This window comes from Meles meles, chromosome 21 (genome assembly GCF_922984935.1).
Source record: "Meles meles chromosome 21, mMelMel3.1 paternal haplotype, whole genome shotgun sequence".
NCBI lineage: Eukaryota > Metazoa > Chordata > Mammalia > Carnivora > Mustelidae > Meles > Meles meles.
The window spans coordinates 25,881,287-25,894,608 of record NC_060086.1 but is presented as its reverse complement, the minus strand read 5'-3'; the positions used below and the strand labels follow the sequence as shown (position 1 = coordinate 25,894,608).

The 13,322-nt window shown below is 48.5% G+C and overlaps 1 protein-coding gene across 1 annotated transcript; it reads right to left on the bottom strand.

Moving 5' to 3' along the window:
* Nucleotides 1–10,086: 10,086 nt before the first annotated feature.
* CHP2 (calcineurin like EF-hand protein 2) lies at nucleotides 10,087–12,928 on the bottom strand. Its single transcript, XM_045992451.1, has 7 exons — nucleotides 12,695–12,928; nucleotides 12,251–12,323; nucleotides 12,051–12,131; nucleotides 11,802–11,932; nucleotides 11,552–11,613; nucleotides 10,515–10,637; nucleotides 10,087–10,323 (listed from the first exon to the last, which is right to left on the bottom strand). The coding sequence occupies exons 1-7, from the start codon at nucleotides 12,759–12,761 to the stop codon at nucleotides 10,270–10,272; spliced, it is 591 nt and encodes a 196-aa protein (XP_045848407.1). The 5' UTR covers nucleotides 12,762–12,928; the 3' UTR covers nucleotides 10,087–10,269.
* Between the last annotated feature and the right edge of the window lie 394 nt (nucleotides 12,929–13,322).

Below are 13,322 nucleotides of genomic sequence, written 5' to 3'. Positions count from 1 at the left end.
TCAAATAGCACCTCCTTCACCGACCATCTTATCTAAACTGGCCCCACCCCCGTCTCAGTCACTGCCTATAAAGTCACCCTGCTTTTCCTTCTTTCAGCACTTAATCTGTATTTGAACGTCAATTTTTGTGTATATTCACTTTTGGTATTGTCTTCCAGGATAGGAGCTCTATGAGAGTGGGCTGGGTTTGCTTATCTCTGTTATATCTGCTTGGCTTGTCAGTGTTAATGAATATTAACAGTTAATGAAGTAATCATTTGCTTGAGACGGAGACTGAAAATACTGCTCAGGGTCAGGAGAGAGATTGGTAGGGGTTTCGATAAGAAGTTGAGATTTCAGTATCGCACAACTTATGCTGGGAAGGGACAAGCAGGTCTCTTAAGTACTGTAGGGGAGGACAGCTTTTCCTTTCTTCGTTTCTAAGTTCTTTGGTGTAATAATTAAGTTGACGTAAAACAGATTAACAGGACAAAAACAAATGTAATTTTGTACATGCGAGAGATCATATAATAATAAGAGATTCAAAGAAATGACCAAAACAGGCAGTGTGGTTTTTTTCAGACAAAGAATAAGTTTGTCGACTTATACTACACAAAATGGTTTGGGCTTGGGGTAAGTCAATTAATGAAGAAGAAACAAGAATGTTTCTACAGCCTTGTCGCTCCATGTCTGGCGATAAGGATGCCTCTCTCCTCCAGGTACAAGGCGGGGAATTCCCTCTTGCTCTCAGGGGATAGAGGAGGATCCAGGTGTCCTTCTGGCACCAGCTGTTTCTTAAATAACTTTAATTCAAAATAATTAATATACCCAAGTGGCATATTTGGGGGCAGCCTGCCGTGAACCTCATCGATATCAAATGAGTATACCCTGATGGAGAATTAAGAGATTTCACACATAAAATTGGAAGAAAATCAAGGAGGATGTTTAATGCAAAGAGATGCCTATGTGACTGGAAACCAACAATTCCTCAATAGACTAAATGATTTAATGATTTAAGGGCAAGAACCATGGATTTCATGACTTACTAGATACATGACCTTGAGAATAGGACTTTGCATCCATAACGTGGAGTTAATAAAAATACCTAACTCACAGGTTTAGTGTAAGAATTAAATGACATGATGATGCTTGTGGAGGGCTTTGTCCAGTGAGAAGTAACTGTAATTATTATGCCTTTATACTTATAATTTAGTAAAGATATATATATATAAAACATTTCAAATAGTGTAGTTTAGAGCAATGCTATTAGAAAACTTTGGTCATCACTGAAAGAGAAATTTCAAGGGGTACCTAGGTGGCTCAGTGCATTAAGTGTTTGGCTCTTTTTTTTTTAATTTTTATTTTTTCAGTGTTCCAAGATCATTGTTTATGCACCACACCCAGTGCTTGCTCCATGCAATACGTGCCCTCCTTAATACCCAGCACCAGGCTCTCCCAAAACCCTACCCCCTCCCCTCCCAAACCTTCAGTTTGTTTCTCAGAGTCCACAGTCTCTCATGGTTCCTCTCCCCCTCCGATTTCCCCCAACTCACTTCTCTCCTTCACCCAACATCCTCTCTGTTATTCCTTATGCTCCACGAGTAAGTGAAACCATGTGATTATTGACTCTCTCTGCTTAACCTATTTCACTCGGCATAATCTCCTCCAGTCCCAACCATGTTGATACAAAAGTTGGGTGTTCATCATTTCTGATGGAGGCATAATACTCATTATATATATGGACCATATCTTCTTTATCCATTTGTCTGTTGAAGGGCATCTTGGCTCTTCCTACAGTTTGGCGACTGTGGACATCGCTGCTGTGAACATTGGGGTACAGGTGGCCCTTCTTTTCCCTACCTCTGTATCTTTGGAGTAAATACCCAGTAGTGCAATTGCAGGGTTGTAGGGTAGCTCTGTTTTTAGTTTCTTAAGAAATCTCCACACTGTTTTCCACTGGCTGCACCAACTTGCATTCCCACCAATAGTGTAAGAGGTTCCCTTTTCTCCACATCCTCTCCAACACTAGTTGTTTCCCGTCCTGTTCATTTTGGCCATTCCAACTGGTATAAGGTGGCATCTCAATGTGGTTTCGATTTGAATCTCTCTGATGGCTAATGATGATGAACATTTTTTCATGTGTCTGTTAGCCATTTGTATGTCTCTTGATTTTAGCTCAGGTCTTGATCTCAAGGTCATGAGATTGAGCCCTGCATTGGGCTCCATGCGCAACAGGGAGTCTGCTTATCCCTCTTCCTCTGTTCCTCCCCCTGCTCTCTTTCTCTCTCAAATAAATAAACAAATATTTTCAATTTTTTTAAAAAGAGAGATCCTTCTAAAACAATACAAAAATACTTAGACATCATAAATTGTGTGAAACTATTTAAGAGTTTAAAAGAGAGAAGAGAACCCAATGAGACTTTGGGGTTTTTAAAAGTTTAACCTCTTAGAACATTTGTCTTTATATGTTTATACAGATTTTTACACATAGAGTCATGCTGTATGCACTGTCTTTCAATAACAATAAGTATTCTCTACAACATCATCATTTTAAGCAGATAAATACCATCTCGTTTTATGAATGTATCATATTCATTTTCACCAGTCCCATTATGGGTGGCTTCATTCTGCTTCCACTTAGCTAAGCTGGGATTCCATTTGTAATTCCCTTCCCTCATTGGCCAGGAGCAAGACATGGTCAAGCTTTGGCAACTGGAAGTGAAGAGACAGCCATTTGTATGCTCTGAAGGTCAGCATATGGTACCATTGCCAGTCACATACTCGGAAGCCAGGCCTGCAGCAGCCCAGCCACTGGGTGTCCTTTAGTTCCTCCAAATCCTGCCAGTTACCCACATCATCAAGGTTGGAGGTGGTAACACATGCAGATTCCGATTTGTCTTTGTAAGTTCAATGCTGTCCTTGTGGCCCCCCGTTCATCTTTGCATTTCCCCACATCATATGTATCTTTCCTTCCCAGCTGCTGACCCTGCTGACTTCACACCAGATTCAGAAAAGCCACCACCTTGCCCAGTGGTTACCCTTCCACTGATTCCCTGCTCCCACAATAAATCTCTTCTTCCATGTCACCTTTAGTGGGTCTGCTTCTCTGATCAGACAGCAACTGATCTCTGACCCACTCACTGGGCTCTCTGGGAAGCAGACACTGAGATGGAGTTAGGAGCACAGAGGTTTTCTGGGCGTGACACCTGGAAACATAAAATGGTGAGGAAGCATTGGCCAGCGGGAACCCCAGACTGCCATGCACCTGGCAGAGGGTCAGCCAGCCCAGTGGGGAGATCAGGAGCAAGACTTCCAGGTAAAGGAGTCCCACAAATGAGCAAAATCCCCCTGGCTAGAATCTGTCAACTCCAGCACACCATGCAGCTGAAGGTCAAGTTCCTTCCTTAAAGGAGACCCCTAGCGCTGCAGCCAAAAGCTGTAACCGCCTACACAGTTAAACAGTTGGCTGACTTGGGTTTTTCCCTTTGTTATAAATAATACTTAAGTGAACAACCTGTGGTAGGTCAGTCTTTTTGCACATTCAAATTATTTACTGAGGATAAATTCCTAGAAATGAGAGCTCTGGATCAAAGAATATGACCATTTTTTTAAAGATTTTATTTATTTATTTAGAATATGACCATTTTTAAGGCTTTTAATTTATAAAACCAAATCTGGTCCTTAGAAGCATCATGGTTCCAATTAGAATTTAATCAGCATCAAGGCTGGACATCTTTCTTTTTTTTCTTAAGATTTTATTTATTGATTTGACAGAGATCACAAGTGGCAGAGAAGCTGGCAGAGAGGGGGGGAGCAGGCTCCATGCTGAGCAGAGAGCCCGATGCGGGGCTCGATCCCAGGACCCTGGGATCATGACCTGAGCCGAGAGGCTGGACGTCTTTACATGCTCTCAGATATTCCTTTTTAAAAATTTCTTGTTCATATCCTTGCTTCTATGATGTTCATCTTCTTCTAATTGTTTGAAAGAGCTTTTTTATATGTAAAAGATTTTAACCCCTTGTCTGATATACATGAGGCAAATAATTCTCCAGTTTGTTCTTTCTCTTTACATTCTTCTTTTTCTTTTTCTTTTCCTTGAAAGATTGATTGATTGGACAGAGAGCGCGAACGAGCATGCACGCTTGTGAGCAGGGGGAGGGACAGAGGGAGAAGGAGAAAGAATCCTTAAGTGGACTCCCTGCTGAGCACAGAGCCTGCCCTGGCTAGATTTCAGGACTCTGAGATCATGACTTGAGCCAAAATCAAGAGTTGGAGATCTAACCAGCTGAGCCACCCAAGCACCCGTCTTTTTTTTTTTTTTTAAGATTTTATTTATTTATCAGAGAGAGATCACAAGTAGGCAGAGAGGCAGGCAGAGAGAGTGAGAGGGAAGCAGGCTCCCTTCAGAGCAGAGAGCCTGACGTGGGACTCGATCCCAGGACCCTGAGATCATGACCTGAGCCGAAGGCAGCGGCTTAAACCACTGAGCCACCCAGGCGCCCCCAAGCACCCGTCTTTACATTTTTCAGTGTTGCTTTGGAGATACGGAAATTTTAAATTTCAAATAATTAACACTATTAATATTTTCCTTGGTGAGTATTCTTAGAAAAGCCTTGGATACCTCAAGATTATATTAGCATTAATTTATGTCTTTTTTCTAAGCCATTTATTATTTCATCACATCATTTTATGATGTGATTTGGGAGTCTAATATATAAAGATGTAGTATGATTTTTTTTTTTTAAAGATGTAGTATGATATTATACTGTGCTGGGTGTGTGCGTTAGTATATATTTGTACTTATTTTCTTTTTAAGATTTTTTTATTTAGTTTAGAGAGAGAGCATAGAGAGGAGGGGCAGAGGGAGACGGAGGGAGAGTCTCAAGCAGACTCCAGGCTGAGCAGAGAGCCCAAGGCCCAGCTCTATCTACCCCAGATCACGGACATCATGCCTGAGTCCAAACCAAGAGTCAGAGGCTTAACGGACTATGCCACCCAGGCACCCCTGTTCATTCATTGGTTTGTTCCTTCCTCCTTCCTTCCTTCCCCACTGATCTTTCTGTAACAGTATCCCAATTCTTTTGATTATTTTGGTTTCCCCGTAAATATTACCTATTTCACCTGTAGGTTAAATAGTTATCATATGTTAACATTTGAAACCAAAATAATGAAAACCTAGTTATGTTAACTATTAAATATAACTAATAGTTAACTATGTTTCTTTTTAAACGTATATAACTATAAAATATAACAAAGTTATATTTAATAGTTAACCAACATGACTATGCTTTCGTGATTTCGATTTCCTGATAAATATTAACGAATATACCACTACTCAACTATGTTTCACTCATTTGCGTTTCACGGCAGTGAGCTCGGTGATCCCACCGACCTGTCTGCTTCCGCAGCGTCTGGACGGAACAGACCCCAGGACGCCCCTTCTACCAGCCCCGACCTCCCTCCAACCTTCTTTCCAGTCCCAACGTCGGGAGCCACATCGAGCTCCCGCCCCTGCCTCCAGGACCAGCCAACACCCTGCTTTGCGCTGCGCTCCTTCTCGCTATCCACCGGAAGCTCCGAGATCCCCCAGCATTAGGACGCCCAGGTGGAGGCCGCCCGCCGCCGGGTCCGCACGCACCTGCGGGCCTCCCGCACCTACCTCTCTCTGCGGGGCGCGGGCTCCCTCCTCCCGAGGTGGCGAGGAGAAGCCCCAGCGTCTCCTGAAGATGCAAAACCTGTGCAGCGGCCTTGGCCTAGTTCCCCGCCTGCAGGTGCCCCTGAAGCCGCCCAGGTTCTGGAGAAGAACCGGAAGCAGGTCCGTTTGGGTCTGCAAGCCCCGGCTTCTGCCCGCGCACACTCCCTCTCGCTCTGGGACTTCCTGGAGACCCGCTTCATGGATGAGATGATGGCAACTCCCTGACTCCGCTCCGCCGGCGCCCAGGCTGGGCTCTGGCACCCTCGGGCACTACTAGGAGCCTCTGAAGCCCAGCAGGCTTTGAGGGCCCCCTCTGGCATCCCCCACTAGGCAGCCTTTTTTTTTTTTTTTAAGATTTCATTTATTTATTTGACAGAGATCACAAGTAGGCAGAGAAGCAGGCAGAGAGAGAGGAAGGGAAGCAGGCTCCCCGCTGAGCAGAGAGCCTGATGTGGGGGTCGATCCCAGGACCCTGAGATCATGACCCTAGTTGAAGGCGGAGGCTTTAACCCACTGAGCCACCCAGGTGCTCCTAGGCAGCCTTTTAATGAGCCAGCCCTCTCTCCTGACGTGGACCAAATGGAACAAAGAGTTTTGCAGGAAAAAATAAAATAAAATTTCATGATAAATTAGAATTGTGAAAGGGTGAGGCCCGTCCTAAAATTCAGTCTTTTTTTTTTCAAGTTTTTCTTTAAATTCCAGTTAGTTAACATACAGTGTAATATTAGTTTCAGAGGCAGAATTTACTGATTATTAACTTCCATACAACACCTATTGTTCATCACAAGTGCCCTCCTTAATCCCCATCACCCACTTAACCCATCCCATCACCCACTTCCCCAAATTCCTTTTCACAAGGTCTGCTTCCTGGGTCTCCTGGGTGACTCAGTTGGTTAAGCATCTGGCTTTGGCTCAGGTCATGATCCGGGGCTGCTAAGATAGGTCCCCAGGTCAAGCTCCTTGCTCTGCGGGGAGCTTACTTCTCCATCTGCCTGCAGCTCCCTCTGCTTGTGCTCTTTGTCTCTCTCTCTGACAAATAAATAAATAAAATCTTTAAAAAAAATAAAATAGAAAAAAGGTCTACTTCTCTTCCCTGGAAGATTATGCATCTGCATAATCCACGTGGTAAGTAAAAAATAGCCATACATTTTTTTTTTAATTTTTTTTTAAGCCATACATTTTTTAATACTTCTCTGCTCCAGGGAGGGACTGTGTATTCCCTCCATTTGTAGGCTCTTATGACTGTTTTGTCCTGACAACGTTTCAGCAGAAGTAATGTGCCCGTGTCGGGTCTGGGCTTTCCCACATCTTGTCTCTCGGGACACTGTCTGTGGGAGCCCTGAACTGTCAGGGGGAGAAGTCTTCACGTTGCCAGCTGGAGAGCCCGACCTTCCAGGTATCCCTGTGAAGGTCCCAGACCTTTGAGTAACGTCAAATCAGACCCTACAGACCATCTGCCAGCCTTATACCACAGGACAGTCTCAGTCCACACCTTAGGCAGCAGCAGAATTGCCCAGCTGAACCCTGCCCTGTTCCATGATCCACAAAGTCACTGGTTCTGATAAAATGGTGGTTGCTTTAAGCTGCTAAGCTTAGAGTGATTTGCTGACACCGTAACAGATAACCAGAGTGTCATGTGAAAGGCAGTGGCTCCATGCGAAAGGAGTAAACCTTCCTGTCCCATCAACCTCAGGCTGCAATGTGACTTGCTTTGGCCAGTGGTATCCAAGGAGACAAGTCATATGGCAGGTGCATGCCAAAACTTATCTGTTTCCTGCAACAATTTTGCTTTGTATTCTCCCATTTGATTGGCATGTCCCTGGCAGGGCTGCCCCTTCTGCCTGGGTCCTACAGCATGTAGCCTCATGGAGCAGATGTCTGACCACACATAACATAGGCAAATAAACTCTTGCTGTTACAAACCTTCCAGTGGCTGTCCACAACTGCAGTCACACTCAGAATCAGTACGCTGCATAGCTGTTATTTCTCCCAGTCTTTATCATTATTAGGAAAACCCATTTCCCATACAGAATCTGAAAATTTCAGATATTCATTTCTCCAGCCTCGCTTACAGCTAGAGGTGTTCTTGTTCCAACCGGTGACAAGTGGATGGCTTGTCAATGAGGGGAGTATACTTCTGGAAAAGATCGTCCTCAGTGACCAGGAAGGGGACATGAAAAAAGTTACCTTTAGCTGCCTTGGCTGTCCACTCAGACAACTCTTCTAGACACTGCTCCTGTAAGGAATGTGATAGCTACAGCCACAGCAGCCACCTTGTAACCATGAGGCAACAAATTGGAGAATTTAAAGAGAATATACTGAGAAATGAAAGGATAAAAGATCTTGGACCCTTGATAAAATTGTTGAACCACTCAGCAATCTAGGACTGCCTACCACCCAAAACATCTTATAACGGGAGATGATTGTCTTTATTGTTTAAGCCACTGTTAGTTGCTAATTCTGTTATTTATAGCCAAAAGAAAAACCCCAACCCGTATATAGTTTTTGTTGATTTTGCAACAGCATTCTGATTTTCCTTTAGGGAATAGACATACTGCAACACACACACACACACACACACACACACACACACACACACTGCATTTTGTCCAAGTGAGATTGCGCTCTTCTGTTGCTGGGGTGAGCACATGACCAGGTCTGGTGAATCAGAGTGGCCCATCCACATGACTGCAGTGAGTAAGCTGGGGTTCCCTTCTGGGACATTGAGCCAGACTATCTGGGAAGAGAGGCTCTCTCTTCATTGGGATTGCTGCTTAGGAATTAAACCGACACGGAGGACAGCAGAGCTGTGGAATGGAAATACTACTTTCTGATGGTAATATTAAACTTTTGAGACTCTCCTTTGTCTGGTCCACCTTTGGACTTTTCTTTCAGTTATACGAACCAATAAATTCCTGATCTTTCATAAACCAATTAACAATGGGAAGAATCCTGACTTATACAGACCAGAGTCCTAGTTTACAGATGGGGCCAAAGGGCCTCAGCTGAAGTAAAGCAGAGTTGGGAGTTGCTGGGGAGGGCAGCAAGTTATGGAAGGCCAACTCCACAAGGCGGCTGCTTGCCTCTGTTTCACAGATAACAGAGACTGAGACACTGAAGGGCAGTGGGATCTTACCCAAGGTCGTACAGTAAGTAACCAATTAGAAGGGTGCAGGCCTAATAAAACTCCAAAACGCAAGTCATTTCTACTGACCCACACTGATTTGCAGGGCAGGTCTCTAACCCGAAACCAAGCCCGTATATTGCCTGTCTTTATTGGTGTTGGCTGGGTGGGGCTGAGGACGACTCAGAGTTTCCTTGTATTTGAGAGTCAAGTTCAAGATTCTTCACTGTTTTCCTGATCAGTTAAGAAGAGGCAATGGTAAAAAAAAAAAAAAAGAAGAGGCAATGGTAACCATGATTAAGTCTATCCAACATCACTACCTGGTCCTTCTACTTGCTTCCCTTCCCAGGGCTCCCTACACATTGTCTCCCATTCAGTCCCCTTGGTGAGGAAAGGAGCTCCCTCAGGAACTCCCATCTTTTCTTCAGGATATATAGAGGGTATATGGGCCCAGGTCAGTTAAACCCCTTCAGAGCATCCTTGTGGCACCAGCTGGGACACCCTTCTGGGAGGCTCCTCTCAAGGGAGGATCCCAAACACAAACCTATAGCTGCCTGCAGCCCCTCCCTGACGACTCACACCTCCAGCTCTATAATGAGTCATCCGTCCTAATGCCCTGCTCCTTTTTCCTGGACTTGACTTTGTGAGTTGACTCCATTTCCATGGCCAACCTCTTGCCAGTCCCAATCTGACCAGCAGCCAGCCTGAGGACCAGGATGTCTAGCTCGCTTTTGGCTGCCTCCAAACTGCCCCAGCAAGAGGCAAGCTCTGCCCAGGACTTCTCGGTCACAGTGCCCTTCAGCTTGGGGTTCCCACAGTGTAGGGAACACACAGCTCATGTACATGGGTTGGTGTCTGGTAGTAACTTCTCAGCTTTAAATAACATCCTTGAGTCACGCGGTGCAAAGTTATTTCCTTCCCAAGTCTTCCTCGATCCTTCAGGTCACCAAAGAGAAGCTCTGTTTGGTACAGACACTTGCTAATCTCCCTTTTTGACACTTTGGGGAGGGGGGCTGGTGGCCATGCTCCACCAAGAGGAAAGAGCCCTCCTGAGAATAAAGCCAACACAAAAGAAAGCCAATTGAGAAATGAATCACTGAGTCCTGATAGCATTGTGTGAGCCCTTTGAATCTAACTGTGCCAGAAGACGCTTCCAGACTTTTCCAGCATTCTGAAGATACTTTTCAAACTTTTTAGTTCCACGAGCCCATAAAAATCCCTTTTTAACCGAAGTTGCTGCAAGTTGGGTTTCCAGTTGCTTGCAGAAGATTGCTGGCTGATTCACAAATTTGAGATCAAATGAGTTAGGCTTTATTTAGTACACACCCTTCCGGCTTTCTCTCCTTGGCCTTAAATGGAGTTTAGTATAGACACAAGAATACAGTTTATGGAGGCCCTGCCTCTGTAGGGGGCTGAAGACGAATCCCAGGCTGAACTGGTCCGTGTAAGCTAGCCAAAGGCACAAAGGGGGTCACTTCAGGATCCGGATGCTCATTTTCTGCTCGATGTCCATCTTCTCTAAGGACTGGTGGGGGGAGATGGGAGGCAGTCAGGAGCTCAGTCCTCTAGGCTTCTAACCTCCTCTCCCATCCCCAAAGCCCCACCTTTCCTCGGCGACCCTGGTCTTTCTGCCCACCTCCTTCCAAGTTCCTGTCCCGGGTCCCTCTGTCCTAGGGACTCTTGATGTCAACTCCCCAGGTCTACGGACATTCTGACCTTGGTGAACTCCAGGAAGGACACCGCCCCATCCCCATCTTCGTCCGCTTCCTGCACCGTGCGGTCGGTGATGCTCTCCAACTGCTCCTCCGTCACCTGCACCCCAACCATCAGCCGGAGGACCTGGGAGGCGTGGAGGGGGACAGCCATAAAGAGGAAGCCCTAGCCCCATCCCCAAACCTCGCTCACGTCATCCGTAATGGTATTACCCATTTTGTAATCTATCCCTCATGCATTTTTTTCACTCCCCACCATATCCCCCCAATAATGTCCCCTACGGCTTCTCCATTTGAACCCCCACTTGTCTATTTTACAGTCACTTGAACAGTATACCCAAACTCATTACCCAGCCCCAAATCTTATAACCCATCTTCCATCCCCTCCCCCACTTCATCCTATCTATTGCAGAGTTTCTGAATCTCAGCACTGTTGACATTTGGGGCCAAGTAACTCCTTATGGGGGTTGTATTGAAAGATGTTCAGCAGCATTTGTGACTTCTACCCACCAGACGCTGGTATTACTGCCCACTCCCCAAGCTGTGACAACTAAAAATGTCGCTAGATATTGCCAACGGCATTTAGGAGGCAAAATCACTGCCCCCCCCCCCCCGCCCTCGTTAAGAACCACTGATCTGGGGCGCCTGGGTGGCTCAGTGGATTAAGCCGCTGCCTTCGGCTCAGGTCATGGTCTCAGGGTCCTGGGATCGAGCCCCGCATCGGGCTCTCTGCTCCACAGGGAGCCTGCTTCCTCCTCTCTCTCTGCCTGCGTCTCTGCCTACTTGTGATCTCTGCCTGTCAAATAAATAAAATCTTTAAAAAAAAAAAAAAAAAAAAAAAAGAACCACTGATCTGTTTCCAACCTCACCCCCAACTGTTCCCCATCCCATTTTCCAACTAACCCCACCCAGTGACGGATTCCCACTTAATATCCGCACCCCTTCTGCACCTCCATTGACCAGTCACCCGCCCCCCACGACCTTTCACTTCAACCAACCACACTTCACACATCACATCCTTCGTCCTTTCGTTCTTCTAACCTGTAGCATCTCATGCCTGGAGATCTTTCCATCTCGGTCCAGGTCATAGAGCTGAAATGCGACTAGAAGAGAACGGAGGGGGACAGGAAGGTGGGTCTTCTCTGGTAGGCTTCCAGCAGAAGGTCACCCTGGAGCTGTGGGAGGGGGTCATCTAGAGGCTCGCTAAGAGAGGAGGGTGCCAAGGGCCTCCTCTTGGTGCGGTATATCTAGGGTCTCACTTGGGGGAGGGGGGAATTCCCCACAAACTCACAACGAAGTTTGTTCATTCTGCTGTTGAGGGGTTCAGGTTGCTTGGGATCTCGCATGCCTGGGTCGTCATCATCGACAGGTCGAAAATGAGCCAGGATTCTGACAAAGCCTGGGAAATCCACTCGCAGATTCCTGGGGGTAATGGAGAAGAGGAAGTGGTCCCCTTGGGCCTCCCTCTGCCTCTGTCCCTAACTCTTCCCAATCCCTCCCCCAAGTGCCCCCGCCCCCGCCGCGCCCAGGAAGACCTCACCCGTCAGGGAAGAAGCTGTCTATAATGCGTTCTCCCAGGGGGTTCACCGCCAGCGCCCCAATCTGTTGCAGATCCACGCGGCTGTCAGGTCAAAGTTCAAGCGGGGTAGGTAGGGCAAAGACGGGAGACGGAGGGTTAGTTAAAGAGGGGAGGGGGCCCAGAGACAGGGGTGGCAGGTCCTGCAGCCAGCGCCCCCTCACCTCAGGTAGCCCTTCTTGTTCCTGTCCAGTGCCCGAAACCGGTGGTAGAGGCGGAGCAGACTGGCCTGCGAGACTGCGGGGCGGGAGGCGGAAGGGTGACAGGGCCGCCGGCGCTGGGGACGTGCGGCGGAACCCTCCCTGGGCGACCCCCGGCCTTGGGCGGGGGACAGGAGCCCGCTGAAGGGGACGCCCCGGGGACCCCGGCGGGGCTGCAGGAGGCGTGGCGACGCGCTCCCGCCGGGGAACCGAGCCACCGGGACCAGCCCCCTCCGTCCTCACCCCCCTCCCTCCCCGCCCTGCAGAGCTCGAGGACACCTGGCTGCCCGGCTCCACCTGGCCGCCGGGAGCCCGGGTCCCCGCCATCCCGCACGCTCCCTGGAGCCGCCCTCGCTCCGGACCCCCCGCGTCCCCGGGTCCGAGCCCCGCTCCCCGCTCGCCGCTCACAGCCGGTCTCCCGCCGGATGCTGTCCCCGTCGGGAATGCGCGCGGCGTGGGAACCTCGGGAGCCCATGGCTGCGCGGGCTGAGCCTCCCGGCCCCGCACACTCGCCTCCCGCTCCCGGGCGCGGCCGCCCCAGTGGCCCCAGGGCCGAAGGCCGCAGGCCTGGAGCCGAGCCAGGCTCGGGAACCCCTGCGTGCCTTGCCTCCCACCCGCGACCCGGGCGAACAGAGAACAATGCCCAGGGTGGCGGGGTCAGAGGGGCGGCGCGAACAACGGGGCGTTTCATCCCGAGCCGGTGAGGTCGCCAGGGCCCCGCCTGCCCCACGCCCTCCCGCCTTGCGTTTTCAAGCTGCAGGACAACCGACCCACGCCCCCCGCGCCCCCATCTCCGGCTCCCGGTAAGGCTGGGATCCCGACTTATCATCCAGAGAAGGAATCCACATCCTTCTGGGAAGGGGACGGGTGGTGGGGAGGGGCGCTGGACCCCTTTGTCCCAGTCCCCGGAAGGGTCCAGCCTGGGGCCCCTTCCCCAGTCAAGAAGGGAGAGAAGAGGCATTGAAGGACCCCCCAAGAAGGGTGGAGTGGGGAGAATCGTGAGCGGTAGAGGGGAGACTGGGTCGCGTGGAGGGAT